Source organism: Mustelus asterias, chromosome 27, assembly GCF_964213995.1.
Source record: "Mustelus asterias chromosome 27, sMusAst1.hap1.1, whole genome shotgun sequence".
Classification (NCBI taxonomy): Eukaryota; Metazoa; Chordata; class Chondrichthyes; order Carcharhiniformes; family Triakidae; genus Mustelus; species Mustelus asterias.
In genome coordinates, this window is record NC_135827.1 from 31,142,823 (window position 1) to 31,167,444 (window position 24,622).

Here is a 24,622-nt window from a genome sequence, read left to right on the forward strand (position 1 = left end):
AACTTGATTTTTGTGTCTCTGTGCCCTGTTTGAGAGCACATTTCCACTCCATCTGATGAAGGAGCAGCGCTCCGAAAGCTAATGGTATTTGCTACCAAATAAACCTGTTGGACTTTAGCCTGGTGTTGTTAAAACTCTTACGGAGATTTAAAGACCAGGAGGGTGGCAGGCTAGTTGAAGTGCATTTGATTATGCAGAGAAGTTTGTGTGAAGGGAATTTTGTTTAAAAGGACCCTGGAAGATTCACGCTGGTGGGCCAAGGAGAAGAGATCCTGTTAAAGTTGGGGAACTTGGGACTCTAAGCACAAGGCTACATTTCTTCTGAGAGTGCAACATAATGTATAAATGTGGTGTGGGGTTTTCAGTTATGTTAAGAAGTTAATGTTGTTTTGTGTCTCAGTTACCTGATAAGCATTGTTCCTTCAATGTTGATTTTAGTTTGCTTGTCCCAGTAAAAGTCTTAAAACATGAGATCTTGTGTGATTGGTTTAGAATCCCTACAGTGCAGAAGGAGGCCATTCGGCCTATCGAATCTACACCGACCACAATCCCACCCAAGCCCTATTCCCGTAACCCCCACATATTTACCCAACTAATCCCCCTGACACTAGGGTCAATTTAGCACGGCCAATCCATCTAACCCGGACTGTGGGAAGAAACCTGAGCACCAGAAGAAACCCACGCAGACACGGGGAGAACATGCAAACTCCACACAGACAGTGACCTGAGGCCAGAATTGAACCCGGGTGCCTGGCACTGTGAGGCAGCAGTGCTAACCACTGTGCCACCGTGCCGCCCCTGGACCATTTTCGCTGGTCGCTGTGAAATTTACATCTCTCATAAGTTACCAGTCCCGACAGTGATGGTAACGCAGTGACTAGGATGAGTTGCTGCACCGTGACCAACCATTTCACCCTCTGGCCAGGAATAAATGCCCTCTTTTCCTTCACTGAGTGGTCAGCCATGTTGGTGAGTCAGTGCATCACCTCAACATGGTCCGAGAGGTGTGGAGGTGCCACCAGTTTGTTCCATTGCACACACTGTGTCTTTCTGAGTAGTGAGTCCACAATGTGGGTGAGATTGGTCCATGCCAGCTGTACTTTCACTGTACCCAGTTCCTCTGAACTGAGCCTCACCGACCAATAGTTCATTTTGGAGATTGGATTGTTAATCTCACTGTTGAGTTTGCATGGTTTGAAATTCGAGATCTTGGCAGTTTATTGCAAGTCACTGGAAAACAAAAAAAACCTCACGTGATGACGAGCAGGCTGTTAATTCGCTACAAGTCCATAACTCACTGCTGACATTCAACCACCCAAAATGAGTGCTCTTTTTAACAAACCTATGGATCTTAAACCTTTTTTAAAACAAAATATTCACACGCTACCCTTATTAATAAGTTCTATAAGCCATCATAAGGAATTTTAGTTGGAATCATAGAATCCGACAGTGCAGAAGGAGGCCATTTGGCCCATCGAGGCTGCACTAACCGCATCCAGGCCCTATCCCCATAAGCCCATGCGTTTACCCTGCTAATCCCCCTGACACTAAGGGGTAATTTAGCACGGCCAATCAACCTAACCCCCACATCTTTGGACTGTGGGAGGAAACCGGAGCACCCGGAGGAAACCCACGCAGACACGGGGAGAAAGTGCAAAGTCCACGCAGACAGTGACCTGAGGCCAGAATTGAACCCGGGACCCTGGCGCTGTAACCACTGTGCCACCGTGCTGCCCAACCGTGCCTCTTGTAACAGTTTCTTTTAAGATGGTGCCCAGCCACTGGCTATTTGATGAACCAGGTTCAGCCATTTCATAGCCACCTATCCCTCCCTTTTGGGAAGTCCTGTTTTACAATTGAAACTGTATTTCTCCCCCTACGTCACCAAACCTGCCCAGGTTAGATGTGGCTTTGGCCATCGCCAGTGCAGCTGTTCCAGAATCACCACCCGAGCTTTAGAAAGTCATCTCCTGATTGTCCGTGCAGTTGCTGTTTCACACCAGGGTGAACTTGGCAGACTCCTGTATCCCCTCCAATCAGCGCCACATCCCAGTGCCATGCTGTACTTTTCTTGTTTATCCCCTTGACTCAGCTGGCGAGATTGAGACCATTCACGTTCAAACAAAGTTTATTCAATACAATCAGCAATCGCCTTTAGCCTTTCTCCCCAAACTTCCAACCCAACCCCCTAGATATCATGGAGTCAGAGAAACATACAGCACAGAAACAGGCCCTTCGGCCCAACTCGTCCATACCAACCAGATTTCCTAAACTGAACCAATCCCATTTGCCTGCATTTGGCCCATATCCCTCCTTTCCCATCCGAATACCTGTCCAAAAGACTTGTAAAGGTTGTGATTGTACCCGCCTCTACCACCTCCTCTAGCAGCTCATTCCATATACGCACCAACTCTGTGTGAAAAAGATGTACAATGACTATCTTAACTCCAGTTTGAGAGCTTTTGTAATCTGAGTTTAATAAAACGAATGCATTGTTAAATAAAAAAGATGAAGTCGCCTTGGTCCCAAATGACCATAGACTGGTGGTGATTTAACCCGAGGGTCACCACACCTCAGGCCAGGGTCAAGGTTGCAAAGGTAGGGCCTTCATGAATAACCTCAGTCGGGAATTGAACCCACGCTGTTGGCATCGCTCTGCATCACGGACCAACTGTCCAGCCCACTGAGCTAAACTGACCTCCAAAGGTTAAGTCACCATAGTCCCAGATGACCATAGGCTGCTCTCCCCTTTGGAAGAGAGAGCTGACTGGTGGTGATTTAACCTGAGGGTCACCACACCTCAGGTGAGGGTCAAGGTTGAGAAAGCGGGGCCTTCATGAATAGCCTCAGTCGGTACGGGAGTTGAACCCGTGTTGTTGGCGTTGCTCTATATCACAAACCATCCGTCCGACCGACTGAGCTACCTGACCCCCTGCAATTCAGCGAATAACCCTAACCCTATCTCTTTAAAATGGTGCCACTATATAACTGTCACGGTAGCACAGTGGTTAGCACTGCTGCTTCACAGCTCCAGGGTCCCGGGTTTGATTCCCGGCTCGGGTCACTGTCTGTGTGGAGTTTGCACATTCTCCTCGTGTCTGCAGGGGTTTCCTCCGGGTGCTCCGGTTTCCTCCCACAGTCCAAAGATGTGCGGGTTAGGTTGATTGGCCAGGTGAAAAAAAAAATTGCCCCTTAGCGTCCTGGGATGTGTAGGTTAGAGGGATTAGCGGGTAAATATGTGGGGGTAGGGCCTGGGTGGGATTGTGGTCGGTGCAGACTCGATGGGCCGAATGGCCTCCTTCTGCACTGTAGGGTTTCTATGATTTCTATGATTTCTATTCTTTTTCATACAAATTGCTAGTTTTTGACTAATTAAGCTTTAAAGATTACCTGAACAAAGAGAGTACATATAGAATCGTTTAATATCTTTACACCTGCATGTAAGAATGTAGAATTGTTTACTAGTGATCTTTACATGTATATGTACTTAAACCCTTCCTGAAATGTCTTGTGAAAATGACAACCTATAGTCCCTTTTATAGTTCCCTTTTAGTTTATCTTTTTAAGTTTATTTATTAGTGTCACAAGTAGGCTTACATTAACACTGCAATGAAGTTACTGTGAAAATCCTGTAGTCGCCACACTCTGGCACCTGTTAAGGTACACTGAGGGAGAACTTAGCACGGCCAATGCTCCTAACCAGCACGTCTTTTGGACTGTGGGAGGAAACCGGAGCACCTGGAGGAAACCCACGCAGACACGGGCGAACATGCAGACTCCGCACAGAGAGTGACCCAAGCCGGGAATCGAACCCGGGTCCCTGGCGCTGTGAGGCAGCAGTGCTAACCGTTGTGCCACCCCATCTTCTTTTAAGGTGGATGACATTTTTATTATTCTTCAAGCCAGTATTCTAAGGTTGAGATCAATCTTTTATTAAATGTGCTTGTCTAACTGTCCATAAATCTGTTGCACTTCTTGACATTTTCCTTGAACTTACAAATAAATATTTAAACATGGTGAAGTATCCACTGGGAGTAAGCCATAGCAAAGGGAATGGTTATTTTTAACTTTTTACATCATAAATCTCGAGCCAAAGCGCCCTGAAGTAATTCACTGAGACGTCCAACCCTTTTGTGGCAATTGTGAATTGACAAACTTGCTGCCAGCTGAGATGTAGATGAAGTGAGGATAAGTGATTTGTGTGAAGGGTGACCTGTCCACGTCCTCCTTCAGCTTATTGTTCAGTTTTAATGGTTAGAGAAGTGAGTCCTTCAGCTCAGTGGGGGGACTTTCAGACCAAAAGTGGGAAAACGAGAATATAGATGCTGGAAATGTGAAATTAAGAACAGGATATGTTACAGGTGCACAGCATCTGAAAGGGCAAGGGAGGCTCATGATTCAAGTGGGAACTTGCATCAGAGCAACTGTGGAATCCCGCACAAAATGTAAGCCTATCTTTCCTTCTTTCTCTGTCTCTCTCTGACTTCCCTCTCTCACTCGCTCTCTCTCTCTCTGCTCTCTTTGCTCACTCTCTCGCGCGCTCTCTGCCTTCCCTCTCTCTCTATCGCTCTCTCTTCCTTCCTTCCCTCTCTCTCTTCCTTTCCTCTCTCTCTCCCTTTTATTATTTTCTCTAGAAAATAGCATTTTCTAGAATATGATGTGTTGGAATTTCATTCCTGTTGTTGAACTGGTATATTTCTTGCCGCATAGCTAGACCATAAGATATAGGAGCAGACCTAGGCCATTCGGCCCATCGAATCTGCTCCGCCATTCTGTCATGGCTGATATGATTCTCATTCCCATTCTCCTGCTTTCTCCCCGTATTGGTCAAGAAGCTATCTGCCCCTGTCTTAAAGACGCTCAATGACCCGGCCTCCACAGCCTTCTGCGGCAAAGAGTTCCACAGATTCACCACTCTCTGGCTGCATAATTCCTCCTCATCTCAGTTTTAAAGGAGCGTCCCTTCACTCTGAGGTTGTGCCCTCGAGTTCCAGTGTCTCCCACTAGTGGAAACATCCTTTCCACGTCCACTCTATCTAGGCCTCTCCATATTCTGTATGTTTCAATTAGATTCCCCCCTCATCCTTCTAAACTCCACCGAGTATAGACCCAGACTCCTCAACTACTCCTCGTATGACAAACCCTTCATTCCTGGGATCATTCTTGTGAACCTCCTCTGGACCCCCTCCAAGGCCGGCACATCCTTCCTTAGGTACGGGGCCCAAAACTGCTTGCAATCTTCCATATGGGGGCTGACCAGAGCCGTATACAGCCTCAGCAGTACATCCCTGCTCTCATATTCTAGCCCTCTAGAAATGAATGCTAACATTGAATTTGCCTTCCTAACTGCCAACTGAACCTGCATGTTAACCTTCAGAGAATCCCGAACACTGCTTTGTGGCTTTAATAGTGTCTCCCTTTGTTCTGTCTCTACCCAGGAGCAGTAGATGAAGAAGGACGCATGCCGTTCTACGCAGAGGAATGTGCCTCCATGTTAGCAGTCACCTTCAGCAGTGGCGACAAAATGATGAGAAGCATTGTAAGTTTGCACATTGATGTGCTTGGTATTTATTTAAAGCTGAGATCGGGGCGGGGTGGGGGGGGGGGGGGGGGGGTGGGGGGTGGGGGGGGGGGGGGGGGCGGTGCGGGGTAATGTTCCAGTTAAAATCATTCATGGATGAGCAGTCAGTGTCATTACGAATAAGATTTTTTCACATAAGAAAGAATAATTGTGAGTGTTTTACAAGTTTCCAGCATTGCGGTGTGGCTTTGGTCTTGATGAAGGTTCATCAGTAGATGTGATATATTTGCATTTCCAAAAGGCATTTGATAAGGTGCCACAGGCTAATAAGCGCGATATGGACTCGAGGATTTGGGGAGTAATATGGTAGCATTGTACAGACCACATCATGGACACAAAATTGTCTGAATAATAGGAAGCAGAGAGTAATGGGCAGTGGATATTTTCTGGGCTGGAGGAAGGTTTGTAGTGGTGTTCCCCAGGGGTTGTAATGGGACCCTTGCTTTTCCTGATTTTTATTAATGTGGTGTGATTTATTAATCTTGATGTGACAATAGAGAGAGAGAGAACATAGAACCTAGAACATTACAGCGCAGCACAGGCCCTTCGGCCCTCGATGTTGCGCCGACCTGTGAAACCAATCTAAAAATGGAAAGATAATATAAAATAAGGGGTAAAATTCTTAAAGGGGTGCAGGAGCAGAGGGAGCTGGGTGTAAATGTGCAGAGATCATTGAAGGTCGCAGGCCAGGTGGAGAGAGCAGTTAATAAAGCAGATAGCATTTTGGGGTTTATTAATAGGGGCATAGAGTACAAGAGCAAGGAGGGTTTGCTGAACTTACACAAGACAGCTGGAGTATTGTGTGCAGTTCTGGATGCCACACTACAGGAAGGATGTAGATGCATTGGAGGGAGTGCAGAAGAGGTTTACAAGAATAGTTCCAGGAGTGAAAAGCTTCAATGATGAGATAGATTGGAGAGGGTGGGACTGTTCTCCTTGGAGAGAAGGAGGCCAAGACGAGTTTTGATAGAGATATTCAAAACCATAAGTGGACTGGACAGAGTAGATGGGGAGAAACTGGTCCCACTTGTTAAAGGATCAAGAACGAGAGGGCACAGATTTAAAGTGATTTGCACGAGAAGCAAATGTAATGTGAGAAAAAACATTTTCACCCAGCGAGTGGTTCTGGTTTGGAATGCGCTGCCTGGAAGAGTAGTGGAGGCAGGTTCAGTCGAGCCATTCAAGTGGGAATTAGATGATTATTTGGTTGGGGTCTGGGAGGCACTGTCTGGAATGAGGTGGAGATAAGTTCAACCGAGCCATTCAAGGGGGCACCAGATGATTATTTGAATAGAAACAATTACAGGGGAATGGGGAAAAGGCAGCGCATGGCACTAAATCATGATGCTCATTTGGTGAGCTGGTGCAGACACAATGGACTGAATAGCCTCCTGCGATATAACAATTCCTTGATTCTGTTATATGCGATTCTGGGCAGTGAATACCGTATAGTAAATTGACAAAAAGTGCAAGTAAATCACTGTTTAACCTGGAAGGAGTGCTGGGACCTTGGCTGATGAGGTAGGAGGTAAAAGAAGAGGTGATGCATAGAAGGATGTTTTAGGAAGGTGAGGGGTTAGTGGGAGTGACTGAGACATTGGGCCAGAATACTGCAGAGGGAATAGTCCCATTCAGAATGCTGATGAGGAGGGGATGGAAAGGTGTATTTGGTGGAGGCATCATGAAAGAGGTGGTGGAGTTTGTGGAGGATTATCTGCGGAATCCGGAAGTCAATGGGTTGGCAGGTCACAGGGCCAGGGGAACCCTACTGTGGTTCCGGCAGGGGTGAGAGCAGGGTGTGTGTGAAATGAATAGAGATTTCCCACAGCTGCTGGGACAAGTGGAAGTGGAAGTAAAGTGGATGACCGTTCTGAAGCGGACCAGACAATGCAACGAGGCGGGAAGCAGCTGGTGTGGCCAATTGCCACAGAGGGCCCTGGGAGAAAAAGGACATTGGTGAAGCCGCACCTGGAGTGTTGTGCACAGTTTTGGTCCCCGTATTTGGGGAAAGATGTAGTGGCATTGGAGGCAGTTCAGAGGAGGTTCACTGGATTGATTCCAGAGATGAGGGGTTTGTCGTATGAAGAGAGGTTGAACAGTTTAGGCCGATACTCTCTGGAAGAATGAGGGGAGATCAAATTGAGGTATTCAAGATGATAAAAGGTATGGATAAAGTAGACGTGGAGCGGATGCTTCCTCTTGTGGGGCATTCTGGGACGAGAGGTCATAGTCTTAGGATAAGGGGTAGCAAATTTAAAACAGAGTTGAGGAGAAACTACTTCTCCCAAAGGGTTGTGAATCTGTGGAATTCGCTGCCCCAAAGTGCGGTGGATGCTGGGACAGTGAGTAAATTTAAGGAGGAGTTAGACAGATTTTTAATTGGTAATGGGTTGAAGGGTTATGGGGTGAAGGCAGGAAAATGGGGATGAGGAGCATATCAGCCATGATCGAATGGCAGAGCAGATTCGATGGGCTGAATGGCCTAAATCTACCCCGACATCTGAGGAGAAGTCCAAAGAAAAATAGGCTGTTTGTCATGTTGATATTAAATTAACAGCAACAGTGGGGAGTATTGAATATTCAAGCATATTCAAGAATATTGAAGCAAAATTTGTTGCAAGGAATGAAATGCGATATCATTTAATTTGGATAGTTGTTCTCTATAACCCGTAGTCGAGAATAGACTGAACAAGATATTACTGCCTGACATGGTTCAAATTATTAGTCTTCATCAAGTGACAGAGTGAAACATTTCTTAAAGAAACTCAAGGTATATTTAATGTTAATCTTTGGTGTTGAACAGCCAGGACTAAATATGTTTTCTCATTAAAGAGAACAATGTGTTTGAAAAGCGTGAGTATTTCTAAACATTACCGGATTTTAGTTACTGTCCAATGTAAATATTCCACTCCATAAATTGCCAGTCTGTCTAATCTGTGGGTCAAGGAGCAGAGGAAAAATCTTGCCCATTTATCAATGAGGTTCAGCAATGAGAGAAATTCTTAAGATCCCAACTGTTGAAACTATAAAAGGTTTGCCTGTTGGTTCAAACGTAGCCCTTGGCTGCATTTTATTTTTAAAGCCTGGATCTTTTCCACGGCCGTGCAGGACATTTCATCTCCTCTTTCCTCTTCACTGTCTCCTCTCCCTCTCCACTCCCACACCTCCGTCTGCTCATTTAACTCTGTTCATCAATCAATCAAAGACTCTCTTCTGGTTCCTGTTCATTTAAGGTTTCCTCCTTCGAAATTCTTCATAGTCTTGCGTCCTCTGCCTGAAGGCAGCTCTGACCCACAGCATCACAGCCTCTACCATGGGTGGCACAGTGGTGAGCACTGCTGCCTCACAGTGCCAGGGTCCCGGGTTCAATTCCAGCCTCGGGTGACTGTGTGGAGTATGCACATTCTCCCCGTGTCTGCGTGGGTTTCCTCTGGGTGCTCCGGTTTCATCCCACAGTCCAAAGATGTGTAGGATTTGCCATGCTAAATTGCCCTTTAGTGTCTAAAGATGTGTAAATTAGAGGGATTAACGGGGTTATGTGTGGTTATGGGGATAGGATCTTGGAAAGATGCTCTGTCGGAGAGTCAGTGCAGACTGAATGGGCTGAATGGCCTCCTTCTGCACTGTAGGTGTTCTATGGGGTGGCACAGTGGTTAGTACGGCTGCTTCACAGCTCCAGGAACCTGTGTTCAATTCCAGACTTGGGTCACTGCCTGTGTGGAGTTTACACATTCTCCTCGTGTCTGCATGGGTTTCCTCTGGGTGCTCCGGTTTCCTCCCACTGTCTAAGGATGTGCGGGTTAGGTTGATTGGCCATGCTAAATTGCCCGTTAGTGTCCCGGAATGTGTAGGTTAGAGGGATTAGTGGGGTAAATGTGTGGGGTTGTTGGGATAGTGCCTGGGGTGGGATTGTTGTTGGTGCAGACTTGATGGGCCAAATGGCCGCCTCCTGCACTGTAGGGTTTCTATGGTTTTTATGATTACCTATGAGCAGGGGCAAGGAGGAACATCTCCAATCCACCCCAGGAGATTGAACCCCTCGCGGCTGGGTATCAGACTGGTGCCAACTATCTCACTATCTAAAGGAGTCCAAGTTGTGGCAATGTACACTTAGACATGCTTGTTAGAGCCTGGAGATAGTAGTGGTAGAAGCTCCAACATTTTTTCCGTCCAGGGATCTCAGCCGCTCTTATCACCTGCGTGCGTTGGAAGGATTAACAGGCTGGGAAGCAACCTGTTTGGCCACGTTATGAATGCCCTTTCCGTGGTCATCAAGTCCTGGGGCCTTGCTACAAAGTGTACTTGTGTGGGTGTACAGCGAAACGCGGGGATTGGGCTCAGCTGTGATGCCCCATACAGCCAGATAGTCTTAATGCGTCTTCTAGGATTACCCTTGAGGAATGCGTTCTTATGGGCGGGTTACTGGAGGGTGCCCTTGAGCCATGACCACAGTTGGCATTTTAAGGAGAGATGTGGAGATATTGGAGTTGGGACTCTAACAGAGTTTAATATAGAAAATGAATAGGTTTATGGATGAACTGATTAGCACTGCTGAGCAGTATTCTCCTGTTTAAAATAACATGCGTGGCTATGGCTGCAGAGTACCTCTATCATCATAGAATCCCTATAGTGCAGGAGGAGGCCATTCAGCCCATCGAGCCTACACCGACATCAATCCTGCCCATGCCCTATTCCTGTAACCCTATGTATTTACCCTGCTAATCTTACTGACACTAAGGGGCAATTGAGCATGGCCAATCCATCTAACTTGCGCATCCTTGGAGTGTGGGAGGAATCCAGAGCACCTGGAAGAAACCCACGCGGACATGGGGGCGAATGTGCAAACTCCACGCAGATAGTGTCCCAAGCCGGGAATCGAACCCGGGCCCCTGGGCGCTGTGAGGAAGCGATGCTAACCACTGTGCCACTGTGCCGCCCGTATCATCATACCATCAACCCCTCTATGCATTACAGATGTGTGACTTTGTGGCTGGGGGACAGGGGATTTATTTGTAGAATAGAAAAGCGACAGGATAATGATGTGACCACACTGAGATTCAATATTTCTGTTTTATTCATTCATGGGTCATGGGCATCGCTGGCTAGGCCAGCATTTATTGCCCATCCCTAGTTGCCCTTGAGAAGGTGGTGGTGAGCTGTGGTGAATATGGTGCCAATCAAGTGGGCTGCTCTCTCCTGGATGGTGTCAAGCTTCTTGAGTGTGTCTGCTATGAAGTTAGGTGACAGGTTTGAGTGTAGCTTTGTTGTTTAGATTTCAGCTGTGCCCATCGTGGGGGAGGTGCCAAGTGAAGAAAGGATGTTTACCCTGAAAGGGGGATGGGAGAGTTACATAGCCAACTTGGCCATTTTTTTCTGCGCCTCTCTTTAACCAAGTACAGATTCACAGTTCTGAATCGTATAATCCCTACAGTACAGAAGGAGGCCATTCGGTCCATCGAGTCTGTACCGACAATCCCACCCAGGCCCTATCCCCGTAACCCCACGCATTTACCCTGCTAGTCCCCCTGACACTAAGGGGCAATTGAGCACGGCCAATCAACCTAACCCGCACATCTTTGGACTGTGGGAGAAAACCGGAGCACCCCGTGGAAACCCACGCAGACACGGGGAGAACATGCTCACTCCACACTGTCAGTGATCCGAGGCCAGAATTGAACCCGGGACCCTGTCGCTGTGAGGCAGCAGTGCTAACCACTGTGTCACCGTGTCGCCCAAAGTTTTAGGAATTTGTCCTTCACATGGGGAATGAAACAATGCCACAGAACAGTAACGGCCTGGATACCAATCAACGAACATTGTTAATATTGTATTGGACTGTTCGAGTTAACATTCTTCCTGAACAATGGCACTTCCGACAACGTAGCAGTCCCTCAGTGAGGCACTGAAGTGTCAACCTGGATTGAGCTGTCGTTCCGAAATGAGGTTTGAACCTACCATCTTCTGAGTTGAATTAAGAAGGGCACCAACCGGCCGGGCTAACGGTTTGGAGCTAGGTTAAACTGAAGGAAAAACAAAACTTGTTTCACTGTTACATGGCCCAGACCTTGGCCTTATTTCAGCAAAAGGATTCTGCCGTCGGTTTACTCATGTGTAAACTGTAAAGCATTAGCATACTCCATCTCGCACCTTTTTTTTTCTCCCCCTGTCTCATTCCTTTAGGACTTCATAATGTCCTATAAAGTTCAAGCTAAGGAAAACCTAATTAGGTAAAGGTTCCTGGAGCCTTTGGCTGAGTGCCTTTCAAAGATTTACTTCAAGGTTTTTTGCGCCGCTGTCTGTTTACTGTCACACGGGTGTCCATCTCGTAGAACCGGTAAATTGCAGTCAACCGGGACTTTAATTAACTGCCGGTTAAATGAGATGGAAATCCAGATCACAAACCCGTTCCAAGCGCCTTTGGAAAGGGCAGTGTCTGGATTGTGTGGGGTATTTTTCACTTAACACCATATAAATTAGAATTCCAATTGGCAGACCACCCCTAAATTCCGCTTTTAACTGTCAGACCATGTTTTTTTTTTCAGATTTCCAGTTTATTAGCTGTGATTTTCATGGCTGGTCTGCCCTTTTGAATGTTGAAAACTTTGTTTGACAACCAGTCTACGAGCCTTCATTTTTCTTTTGGCCGCACCGCAAGCCTCTGCTCACCGGCGAGAGATATGGGACCTCGGGGGGGGAGGGGGGGGGGGGGGGGGGATGATGGATTATGTTTTGTGTCTTTCAAAACGTAAACCTGGGTTAATCCCAGAGTCCACTGGAGGCAGCCAGGTGGACCTACGGATTCCAGATTTTAACCTTAGACTGGGTCAAGGTGGCTGCCCTCGATGTGGGCAGCAGTTCAGGTGCAACAATTATTTGGCAGACTAGTTTTGACACAAAGAGGTGTTTCACACTCCTGACTGTTACTCAGTGATGTGGAGATGCCGGCGTTGGACTGGGGTAAGCACAGTAAGAAGTCTCACAACACCAGGTTAAAGTCCAACAGGTTTATTTGGTAGCAAATACCATAAGCTCCGAAAGCTTATGGTATTTGCTACCAAATAAACCTGTTGGACTTTAACCTGGTGTTGTGAGACTTCTTACGGTGTTACTCAGTGACCATTGGGTGTACATTAGTGGTTGAGAACCAGATAAAGTTCCCTACAGTGCCTTTCCTTATGCCATTCACCATAAGCTCATAAGATAAGCACATTACAGCCTTCCGGTTTCAACATCGAATTCAACAACTTCAGATGATTAACTCGACCCCACCCCGACCCCTTTGTTTTCATTTTATTTAATTTATAACTGTTCTCCACCTTTTATTTCTTTATTGTCTTTTTTATTATTCTTCCCCCCCCCACTCTTTCCCCCTATTTTATCCCCTCTTTCCTCACCCTTTTGCTTCCCCTTTCCCCCCTTTTCCTCCATTTTCCCTCTCTCCCACCCATTCCCCCCACATCTTCATCTGTCACAGTTTACCCTCTGATTTCAGCTTCTCTGCCGTTTGACCATTCACACATTCTATTCTCTCTGTGGACTGCCATTAGCAGCATTTCCCCTTGTTTTTGAGGCTGTGACTCATCTTTCATTCCCTCCCCCTGCTGTATAAATATCTGATGTGGAGATGCCGGCGTTGGACTGGCGTAAACACAGTAACAAGTTTAACAACACCAGGTTAAAGTCCAACAGGTTTATTTGGTAGCAAAAGCCACAGAAGCTTTCAGAGCCCCACCTGAAGAAGGGGCTTGGGGCTCCGAAAGCTTGTGTGGCTTTTGCTACCAAATAAACCTGTTGGACTTTAACCTGGTGTTGTTAAACTTCTTACTGTATAAATATCTCCCACTTTCTATGCCTTTTAGCTTTGACAAAGGGTCATCTGGAGTCGAAACGTCAGCTCTTTTCTCTCCTTACAGATGCTGCCAGACCTGCTGAGATTTTCCAGCATTTTCTCTTTTGGCACCATAAGCCCAACCTGATAACACACAATATAAAACTGAGTGCAGTAAATATTCTGTAAATTAAGGAACAAATTGTCATTATTTGTATACGGAAATGTTCATAATCGTGCGATTCTTTATTATTTTATATTTTAATTGTTATAAACACATTACGGATTACATTTCTTTTTGGTCTATTGTCATATCGTCATCACAATCGCCACACGGTGGCACAGTGGTTAGCACTGCTGCCCCACAGTGCCAGGGACCCGGGTTCAATTCCGGCCTCGGGTCACTGTCTGTGTGGAGTTTGCACGTTCTCCCCGTGTCTGCGTAGGTTTCCTCCGGGTGCTCCGGTTTCCTCCCACAGTGCAAAGGTGTGCAGGTTAGGTGGATTGACCATGGCAAATTGCCCCTTGGTGTCAGGGGGACTAGCGAGGGTAAATACGTGGGATTAAAGGGATAGGGCCTGGGTGGGGATTGTTGCTGGTACAGGCTCGATGGGCCGCTTGGCCTCCTTCTGCACTGTAGGGATTCTAATTTGACACGTCCACCATGACGATTTTACAATAAACCATTCACCTGTCTATTCACGTTCAAATAGCTGATCGATATTCAAAGCCTAGGCTTGCGCAGGAAGGATAAATGCTTATAGATGCTAACAAATGGAACCAGGTAAAGAGTGGAGAGGATTGAAGAGAGGCTGAATGTGCTACCTGTATGTGTGCTCTCTAAAAACCTGCAGAGCCACCTTTGCAGTGTCACTCCAGCCATACAACAGAAAGATAATCATAGAGTAGAATCATAGAATCCCTACAGTGCAGATAGAGGCCCATCGAGTCTGACCAGCAACAATCCCACCCAGGCCCTATCCCCATTATCCCACATATTTACCCTGCTAATCCCCCTGACACAAAGGGGCAATTTAGCATGGCCAATCCACCTAACCCGCACATCTTTGTGGGAGGAAACTGGGGCACCCGGAGGAAACCCACGCAGACACGGGGAGAATGTGCAAACTCCACACAGACAGTGACCCGAGGCCGGAATTGAACCCGGCTCCCTGGCGCTGTGAGGCAGCAGTGCTAATCACCGTGCCGCCCAGTAAAATCCTACATGTAACCCTACATTCCTCCTTGTCGAGTCTCCCGACTTTACCTCTAGAGTCTAGACCAACACAGAAGGGATCTGCTTCCCATCAAGTGACCCCTCCAAGAAATTGAGGAGTTGATTGAGTTCTGGAGTGCTGAAGGTAAAGTTCAATGGACTGCAGCTTCCGTCTATAATGTCGCTCTCTCAGCGTGGAATGCGCTTTCTAACTCCATGGAGAGGATTTGCTCCACAATGCCCCGGTCAGTTTGATGATTTGATTTTTAGATTCAGGGCAGAGTGGATGTTTGACCCCATTTGGAAGCTGCAGTAAATGGTGGAATTGGATGTATTTATTTTGTTGGCTTTCACATGGGAATTTGCCGGAGTATTTTCAGTCCTGGTTACGTGCCGGTGCCAACCTCTGCACTAACCCCTGAGTGGAATGAAATATGTTTTTCATTAAACCTTTTCATTCAAATAATAGCACGTAGCCACAGGAGACTGTTTGCTTTGTACCGTGTCCCGTTTACAAGGCTAATGTCACTCTGTTAGTGATGGTCCAATCAAGGCAATCACCACCCTGATGCCTCGAATTGTCAATGTTTTTAATACCGGAACCCTTGACGTGATGCTGACTTGATATTGTTATTTTCAGTAATTCAGTCTCATAACTTTGGATGCTTTGCAAAGAAGGTTTCTACAGCACCCAATTGCATTTGGTGATCTGTCACTCTCTCTGCTTCTGTCTCCTTTCTTTCTTTCTCGTAGCCTCTGTCTCTCTCATTCTCTGTCTCTCTCATTCTCTGTCTCTCTCATTCTCTGTCTCTCTCATTCTCTGTCTCTCTCATTCTCTGTCTCTCTCATTCTCTGTCTCTCTCATTCTCTGTCTCTCTCATTCTCTGTCTCTCTCATTCTCTGTCTCTCTCATTCTCTGTCTCTCTCATTCTCTGTCTCTCTCATTCTCTGTCTCTCTCATTCTCTGTCTCTCTCATTCTCTGTCTCTCTCATTCTCTGTCTCTCTCATTCTCTGTCTCTCTCATTCTCTGTCTCTCTCATTCTCTGTCTCTCTCATTCTCTGTCTCTCTCATTCTCTGTCTCTCTCATTCTCTGTCTCTCTCATTCTCTGTCTCTCTCATTCTCTGTCTCTCTCATTCTCTGTCTCTCTCATTCTCTGTCTCTCTCATTCTCTGTCTCTCTCATTCTCTGTCTCTCTCATTCTCTGTCTCTCTCATTCTCTGTCTCTCTCATTCTCTGTCTCTCTCATTCTCTGTCTCTCTCATTCTCTGTCTCTCTCATTCTCTGTCTCTCTCATTCTCTGTCTCTCTCATTCTCTGTCTCTCTCATTCTCTGTCTCTCTCATTCTCTGTCTCTCTCATTCTCTGTCTCTCTCATTCTCTGTCTCTCTCATTCTTTCTTTCTCTTTCTCTCGCTCACTTGCGCTCGTTCTCGCTCTCTTGCTCGTTCTCGCACTCTCGCTCTTCCTCTCTCTCTCTCTCTCTTTCTCTCTCTCTCTCTCTCTCTCTTTCTCTCTCTCTCTCTCTTGCTCTTTCTCTTTCTCTCTCTCGCTCTTTGATGCGCGACAATTAAGCACGTGGAACCAAGGCTTCGATATTGAAGGCTTTTATTGTGTAACAATGGAACTACTAACACGAATACACCAGTTCAGACTGAAGGGGTCCTGCCGGAGCAGAGGGTCTTATACCTCGCCACCGGAGGCGGGGCCCCACTGGGATGTGCCATGATAACACTTATAACAGGTAAACACCCTAACCCAACAACATTGTACAACCCCCACAGTAACAACACCCTAGCCCAACAGTAACATAATAACAACCCCCAGTGGTAACCAACGATGGTTCACCACATTCACCCCTCCTTTAAAACAAAAGGCGGCGGGGTGCAAGAAAAAACAGGTCATATATACAGAATTCACAAGTCCAGACGGTTTGGAGGACCGCACCGACGCTGTGATCTCCTCAACACCGGTTGCGAAACCGGAGCAGGTGCTTGCGGTGGCGTTCTCTCCAAAACAACGTCCGGCTGTCCCCTCAAGGACTCCCGGGCCGGTTGGCCCTGGTGAGGCGATGGTGCAGGGGATCCTGGAACCTTCGGTGGTGGCGCCGATCTCCGAGTCTCAGGCAAGCTGTACATGGGAGTAGAACTGTTATGCACTGGTCCCGGTGCTGACCGCGCCACGTCTGGGGAAGCAATGAGGAGTAGTGGATTCGTGACTGGGGGAATAGGAGCGACAGGAGTTGCTACGTCCCCTGCGGGCGCCAGGTCTCTAATGGAGACAGTGTCCTCTCGCCCGTCAGGATATGCCACATAGGCATACTGAGGGTTGGCGTGGAGGAGTTGGACCGGTTCGACCAAGGGGTCGGACCTGCGAGCCCTCACATGTCGCCGCAGAAGGACGGGTCCTGGGTACGTCAACCAGGCTGGCAATGAGATCCCCGAGGACGACTTCCGAGGGAATGAGAACATCCTCTCGTGGGGAGTAGCATTGGTTGCCGTATACAGGAGGGAGCGGATAGAATGGAGCGCATTTGGAAGGACCTCCTGCCAACGGGAGACTGGAAGGCCCCTGGATTTCAGTGCCAGTAGGACAGCCTTCCAGACTGTAGCATTCTCCCTTTCCACCTGTCCGTTACCCCTAGGGTTGTAGCTCGTGGTTCTACTAGAGGCAATCCCGAATGAGAGCAGGAATTGCCTCAAGTCGTTGCTCATGAACGACGAGCCCCTGTCGCTATGAATGTAGCAGGGGTACCCGAACAGGGTAAAAAGCTCACTGAATGCCTTGATGACGGTGGCAGTCGACGTGTCCGCACAGGGGACAACAAACGGGAACCGGGAGTACTCGTCTATTATGTTGAGGAAATAGACGTTCCGGTCCGTTGAGGGAAGGGGGCCCTTAAAATCCACACTCAGCCTCTCAAAAGGGCGAGTGGCCTTGACCAATTGTGCCCGGTCTGGTCGATAAAAGTGTGGTTTGCATTCTGCGCAAATCCGACAGCTTCTCGTCACTGACCTGACATCCTCCACCGAGTAGGGCAGGTTGCGGGCTTTGACGAAATGGTAGAGTCTGGTGACTCCAGGATGACACAGATCATTGTGGAGGGCCTTCAAGCGGTCCTCCTGCATGATGGCGCATGTTCCGCGCGAGAGGGCATCCGAGGGCTCATTGAGCTTCCCTGGACGATACATAATATCGTAATTATAGGTGGAGAGCTCAATTCTCCACCGCAAGATCTTATCGTTCTTGATCTTGCCCCTCTGCGTGTTGCTGAACATAAACGCCACGGATCGTTGATCCGTGATCAGGGTGAACCGCTTCCCTGCCAGGTAATGGCGCCAGTGTCTGACTGCCTCCACAATGGCCTGAGCCTCCTTCTCCACCGCTGAGTGCCGAATTTCGGGGCCTTGAAGGGTGCGGGAAAAGAACGCGACGGGCCTGCCTGCCTGGTTTAGTGTGGCGGCTAGGGCGAAATCAGATGCATCACTCTCCACCTGGAAAGGGATGGATTCATCCACCGCGTGCATCGTGGCTTTCGAGATGTCGCTTTTCAAAGCCTTGAAGGCCAATTGGGCCTCCGGCGTAAGTGGGAAGGTCGTGGACTTGATGAGCGGATGAGCTTTGTCCGCGTAGTTGGGGACCCACTGCGCATAGTACGAAAAGAACCCGAGGCATCTCCTCAGTGCTTTCGTGCTAGCGGGCAAGGGAAGTTCAGTAAGTGGGCGCATACGGTCTGGATCAGGGCCAATGACCCCGTTTTCCACCATGTATCCGAGGATGGCTAACCTGCGCGTACGGAATACGCACTTCTCCCTGTTATAGGTCAGATTCAGGCGAGATGCAGTGCGCAGAAAGTGTTGGAGATTCGTGTCGTGGTCCTGCTGGTCATGGCCGCAGATGGTGACGTTATCCAGGTACGGGAAGGTAGCCCGCAACCCGTTCTGGTCCACCATTCGGTCCATAGCACGCTGGAAGACCGAGACCCCATTGGTGACACCAAATGGAACCCTGAGGAATTGGCATAGACGACCATCCGCCTCAAAAGCCGTATATTGTCGGTCCTCTGGGCGGATGGGGAGTTGATGGTAGGCGGACTTAAGGTCTATGGTAGAGAACACTCGGTACTGCGCAATCTGATTGACCATATCAGAAATGCGCGGGAGAGGATACGCATCCCGCTGCGTATAACGATTAATGGTCTGACTATAGTCGATGGCCATCCGAGGTTTGTTCCCGCTTTTGACTACCACGACCTGCGCTCTCCACGGACTAGCACTGGCCTGTATGATCCCTTCCTTGAGGAGCCGCTGAACCTCAGATCTAATAAAGATCCGGTCCTCAGCGCTGTAACGCCTACTTTTAGTAGCGATGGGCTTGCAGCCTGGTACCAGATTCTTAAAGAGGGATGGTGTAGTGATTTTCAGAGTGGAAAGATTGCATGCGGGGTGCTTTGGGCAATTTGGAGGCTGCGGCTGATTCCCTACTGCCAGTGAAGGGAGTGGCCCACCGTACTGTGGGATCACACTCTTCATGTGGACCATAAAATTTAGTCCGAGGAGAATTGGCACACAAAGGTGAGGTAACACAAGGAGCCTGTATTGCTCGTAAATTGTGCCCTGTACCTCAAGAGTTACCATACATCGTCCTTGGATCGGTACAGACCGGGACCGTGATGCCATGGAAATTGTCTGCTTGGCAGGGAGAACCCGGAGTCCACACCTTTTAGCAGTTTCAGGGTGTATGAAACTTTCGGTGCTCCCACTGTCAAACAGACAATTCACAGTTCGACCATTTACCTTTATATCCATCATGGAATTCTCAAGCCTGTGGTGCTTAGTCTGGTCCAGGGAGATCGACGCCACCGTTGGCCCCTGGGCGTCACTGCATGCCGCCGATGTTGATGCTGAGGACCCCTGCTGGTCGCTCCTAGTCGTCGTGGACCATGATGGCCACCCCCATGAATCGCACGTGGGCGAGGGCGCCAAACGCAGCGACTCCTGGTGGTCTTCCTCCTCCTCCGTCAGCCACGATGGCGCCGTCCTGGGTTCGCACGTGGTCGGACCTCGTGGGTACTGCAACGCCGAAGGAGATTGTCTCCGTTCTGGAGGGTTACAAGCTGCACTGCCGTTTTTAGACTTCGACCTGCAGACTTTACCGTAGTGGCCTTTTTTACCGCACTGGCTGCAGATAGCCGTTCTTGCCGGACACTGCTGCCGTGGATGCTTGGCCCCACCACAAAAATAGCATCACTGGCCACCTGGAGCTGCCGCCGTCGTCGGATCGATCTGGGAGCGCGGGTTAGCGGGGCGAGGAGGGAGCTGAGCTTGCTCCTGCCACGTTGACTGCACGTGGTCCTCGGGGTACAGCGCCAAGCTCTTCGACGCCGCTTCCAGCATCCCAGCCATCTCCATTGCTTGGGTCAAGTCGAGGTTCCCCTTTTCCAGCAATTTAAGCCTGATGTACGAGGACCCTACCCCTGCTACGAACGCGTCTCGGGCGAGGTCGTACATATATTGTTCGGCTGATACGTCTTTACAATCGCAACCCCTGGCAAGCTGCAGGAGCTCATTGGCGTAGTCCTCCATGGTTTCGCCCGACTGCCGACGTCGTGTAGCGAGGAGGTAACGAGCGTGTATCTCGTTGGGTGGTTTCGTGTATCGTTTCTTCAGGAGCTCGACGGCCCTCGGGTAAGTGGGAGCCGCACGAATCGCGAGATAAATCGTGTCGCTTACCCTTGCGTGGAGGACTTGGAGTTTGTCACTGTCTGTAGTGATAGCTACAGAGGCTGCCAGGTAGTCTTCGAAACACTTCCACCAGTGGTCGAAGGTGTTAGCGGCACCGACCGCACGTGGGTCCAGCGCCAGACGATCTGGTTTTAAGATCTGTTCCATACTCTTTTTTTTGTACAGCTGAGAGTTTTCTGTTACACAATAAAATTGATGCGCGACAATTAAGCACGTGGAACCAAGGCTTCGATATTGAAGGCTTTTATTGTGTAACAATGGAACTACTAACACGAATACACCAGTTCAGACTGAAGGGGTCCTGCCGGAGCAGAGGGTCTTATACCTCGCCACCGGAGGCGGGGCCCCACTGGGATGTGCCATGATAACTCTTATAACAGGTAAACACCCTAACCCAACAACATTGTACAACCCCCACAGTAACAACACCCTAGCCCAACAGTAACATAATAACAACCCCCAGTGGTAACCAACGATGGTTCACCACACTCTTTCTCACTCTCGCTCTTTCTCTCTCTCGCTCTTTCTCTTTCTCTCTCTCTCTCTCGCTCTTTCTCTTTCTCTCTCTCGCTCTTTCTCTCGCTCTTTCTCTCTCTCGCTCTTTCTCTTTCTCGCTCTTTCTCTCTCTCGCTCTTTCTCTCTCTCACTCTTTCTCTTCCTCCCTCTCGCTCTTTCTCTTTCTCTCTTTCTCTTGATCTTTCTCTCTCTCTCCTCTTTCTCTCTCTCGCTCTTTCTCTCCCTCGCTCTTTCTCTTTCTCTCTCTCTCTTGCTCTTTCTCTCTCTCTCCCCCCCTTCCTGTCTCTCTCTCTCCACCTTCCTGTGTGTGTGTCTCTCTCTCTCCCCCTTCCTGTGTGTGTGTCTCTCTCTCTCCCCCTTCTGTCTCTCTCTCTCTCTCTCCCCCCCCTTCCTGTGTGTGTGTGTCTCTCTCTCTCTCTCCCCCCCCTTCCTGTGTGTGTCTCTCTCTCTCTCCCCCCTTCCTGTGTGTGTGTCTCTCTCTCTCTCCCCCTTCCTGTGTCTCTCTCTCTCTCTCTCCCCCTTCCTGTGTGTGTGTCTCTCTCTCTCTCCCCCCCCCCTTCCTGTGTCTCTCTCACTCTCTCTCTCTCCCCCTTCCTGTGTCTCTCTCCCCCCCTTCCTGTCTCTCTCTCTCTCTCTCCCCCCCCCTTCCTGTGTGTCTCTCTCCTCCCCCCCCTTCCTGTGTGTCTCTCTCTCTCTTCCCCTTCCTGTGTGTGTGTGTCTCTCTCTCTCTCCCCCCCTTCCTGCCTCTCTCTCTCTCTCTCTCCCCCTTCCTGTCTCTCTCTCTCTCTCTCCCCCTTCCTGTCTCTCTCTCTCTCCCCCGTCCTGTCTCTCTCTCTCTCTCTCCCCCTTCCTGTCTCTCTCTCTCTCTCACCCCCTTCCTGTCTCTCTCTCTCTCTCTCCCCCCCCCCTTCCTGTCTCTCTCTCTCTCTCTCCCCCTTCCTGTCTCTCTCCCCCGTCCTGTCTCTCTCTCTCTCTCTCCCCCTTCCTGTCTCTCTCTCTCTCCCCCTTCCTGTCTCTCTCCCCCGTCCTGTCTCTCTCTCTCTCTCTCCCCCTTCCTCTCTCTCTCTCTCTCTCTCTCCCCCCCCCCCCCCCCCTTCCTGTCTCTCTCTCACTCTCTCTCCCCCTTCCTGTGTCTCTCTCTCTCTCTCTCCCCCTTCCTGTGTCTCTCTCCCTTTTTATTTCTCGGTGTGTGGTTGTCGGGACGGTGTAAAGGGAGGGACAGAGTATAGGAACAGAACAAAAGGAGAGTCAATCTTTTTTTTGAAAAGCTGTTCCAGCCGTTTGAAATGGCATGTGTACAATCTCAGCATCGCCAGTTGTGGTTGTGTCGCATTCCTGACTCCCATTGACATTCACCAAGTTTGGATTTTTAAAGCATCACGAACAAGCCAATGTTGAGGTTTCACATTTGCAGCCGTTTAGCTGCAGCTTGCTGAGAAAAATCCAATGGCGGGGTATCGAATGCATTTCTAACTTTACTGCCCCTCGATTCATTCTGTCGACAACGCCTGCCAGAACCATTATATTAATGAAAAAGTTTTTGCATCTTATTCCACTTGAGCGTTAGTGCAGAGGTTGGCACGTAATCAGGATTGAAAATAATTTATCCCTTTGCCTCTGTGCCCGAACCGCCATTCTCACTGTTCTGTGGCTTCACCTGCCTCAGGTAGATTGAGGTTCAAATCTCAGCCCAGACTTGATGGAAAGGATTCACTTTGCAATGCCCGAATCAGTTTGCCCATTTTTTCTGTGGAATTCGGGGGGTGTGGGGGGAGGGGGGAGATGGGGGGATGGGAGATGGAGTGGACATTTGACCCCATTTGGAATCTGCAGTAAATGATGGAATTGGATGTATTTTTGATGTGATTTATTATTGTCACGTGTATTAGCATATAGTGAAAAGTATTGTTTCTTGCGTGCTATACAGACAAAGCATACCATTCATAGAGAAGGAAACGAGAGAATGTAATGTTACAGTCTGTGGTGAACCATAGTTGGTTACCACTATGAGTGCTGAGCCATGGATGGTCAGCACTATGGGTGTTTGTAGATATGTCACTGTTGGGGTTAGGGTTGGGCTGTTCTACCTGTTGATATTGTTCTGTGGTACACTCCAGTTGGCTCCGCCTACCTGGGGAGGTATAAAGGTCACTGCACTGCCTGGTGACCCTTTAGTCTGGGATTGTATTGTATATAGTGTGCTCCATTCTTGTTAGTAATAAAAGCCTTTATTTCCTGGGTACAATCTAGCCTCCCGAGTGATTTAATCACGCATCACAGTCATAGCTAGGGTGTAGAGAAAGGTCAACTTAATGCGAGGTAGGGTCCATTCAAAAATCTGGTGGCAGCAGGGAAGAAGCTGTTCTTGAGTCGGTTGGTACGTGTCCTCAGACTTTTGTATCTTTTTCTTGACGGAAGGTGGAAGAGAGAATGTCTGGGGTGCGTGGGGTCCTTAATTGTGCTGGCTGCTTTTCTGAGGCAGCGGGAAGTGTAGACAGAGTCAATGGATGGGAGGCTGGTTTGCGTGATGGATTGGGCTACATTTACAACCTTTTGTAGTTTCTTGCGGTGTTGAACAGAGCAGGAGCCCATACCAAGCTTACCAAGGATTTATTTTTTTTGGCTTTCACATGGGAATTTGCTGGCATGTCTTCAGTTCTGGTCATGTGCCGATGCCAACCTCTGCACTGACCCCTGAGTAGAACAAAATACAAAAACCTTTGAATTAAAGTAATGGTTCTGACATGCACAGGCTACATAATTAGCCCACAAAACTTACTGAACAGAAATATGACATTTTGCCACATCCTCAAAGCATTTCATGGCCACCTAATGAAATATTTTGAAATGCTCTTAGCATTGTTATGTCGGCAAAGCTGCCAGCCAATTTGCAAACCCGATCGCCCACACAGTCGCAAGAGAGATGAGTTAATCTGCTTTCCTTGCGTTGGGTGAAGGGCAGATGTTTGCCAGGGCACTGGGACAGCACAACTGCTCTTCATAGAACATAGAACAGTACAGCACAGAACAGGCCCTTCAGCCCACGATGTTGTGCCGAGCTTTATCTGAAACCAAGATCAAGCTATCCCACTCCCTATCATCCTGGTGTGCTCCATGTGCCTATCCAATAACCGCTTAAATGTTCCTAAAGTGTCTGACTCCACTATCACTGCAGGCAGTCCATTCCACACCCCAACCACTCTCTGCGTAAAGAACCTACCTCTGATATCCTTCCTGTATCTCCCACCACGAACCCTATAGTTATGCCCCCTTGTAATAGCTCCATCCACCCGAGGAAATAGTCTTTCAACGTTCACTCTATCTATCCCCTTCATCATTTTATAAACCTCTATTAAGTCTCCCCTCAGCCTCCTCCGCTCCAGAGAGAACAGCCCTAGCTCCCTCAACCTTTCCTCATAAGACCTACCCTCCAAACCAGGCAGCATCCTGGTAAATCTCCTCTGCACTCTTTCCAGCGCTTCCACATCCTTCTTATAGTGAAGTGACCAGAACTGCACACAATATTCCAAATGTGGTCTCACCAAGGTCCTGTACAGTTGCAGCATAACCCCACGGCTCTTAAACTCCAACCCCCTGTTAATAAAAGCTAACACACTATAGGCCTTCTTCACGGCTCTATCCACTTGAGTGGCAACCTTTAGAGATCTGTGGATATGAACCCCAAGATCTCTCTGTTCCTCCACAGTCTTCAGAACCCTACCTTTGACCCTGTAATCCA

At 48.5% G+C, this 24,622-nt stretch overlaps 1 protein-coding gene across 2 annotated transcripts in view; it reads left to right on the forward strand.

The window, feature by feature from the left end:
• Positions 1-24,622, forward strand: part of LOC144479918 (proprotein convertase subtilisin/kexin type 7-like) — a 306,250-nt gene that overhangs the window by 103,782 nt on the left and 177,846 nt on the right. For both annotated transcript variants that reach the window (XM_078198967.1, XM_078198969.1), the window contains exon 8: positions 5,439-5,539. In XM_078198967.1, coding sequence (XP_078055093.1) covers positions 5,439-5,539 — 101 coding nt within the window. The remainder of the gene's footprint in view (positions 1-5,438; positions 5,540-24,622) is intronic.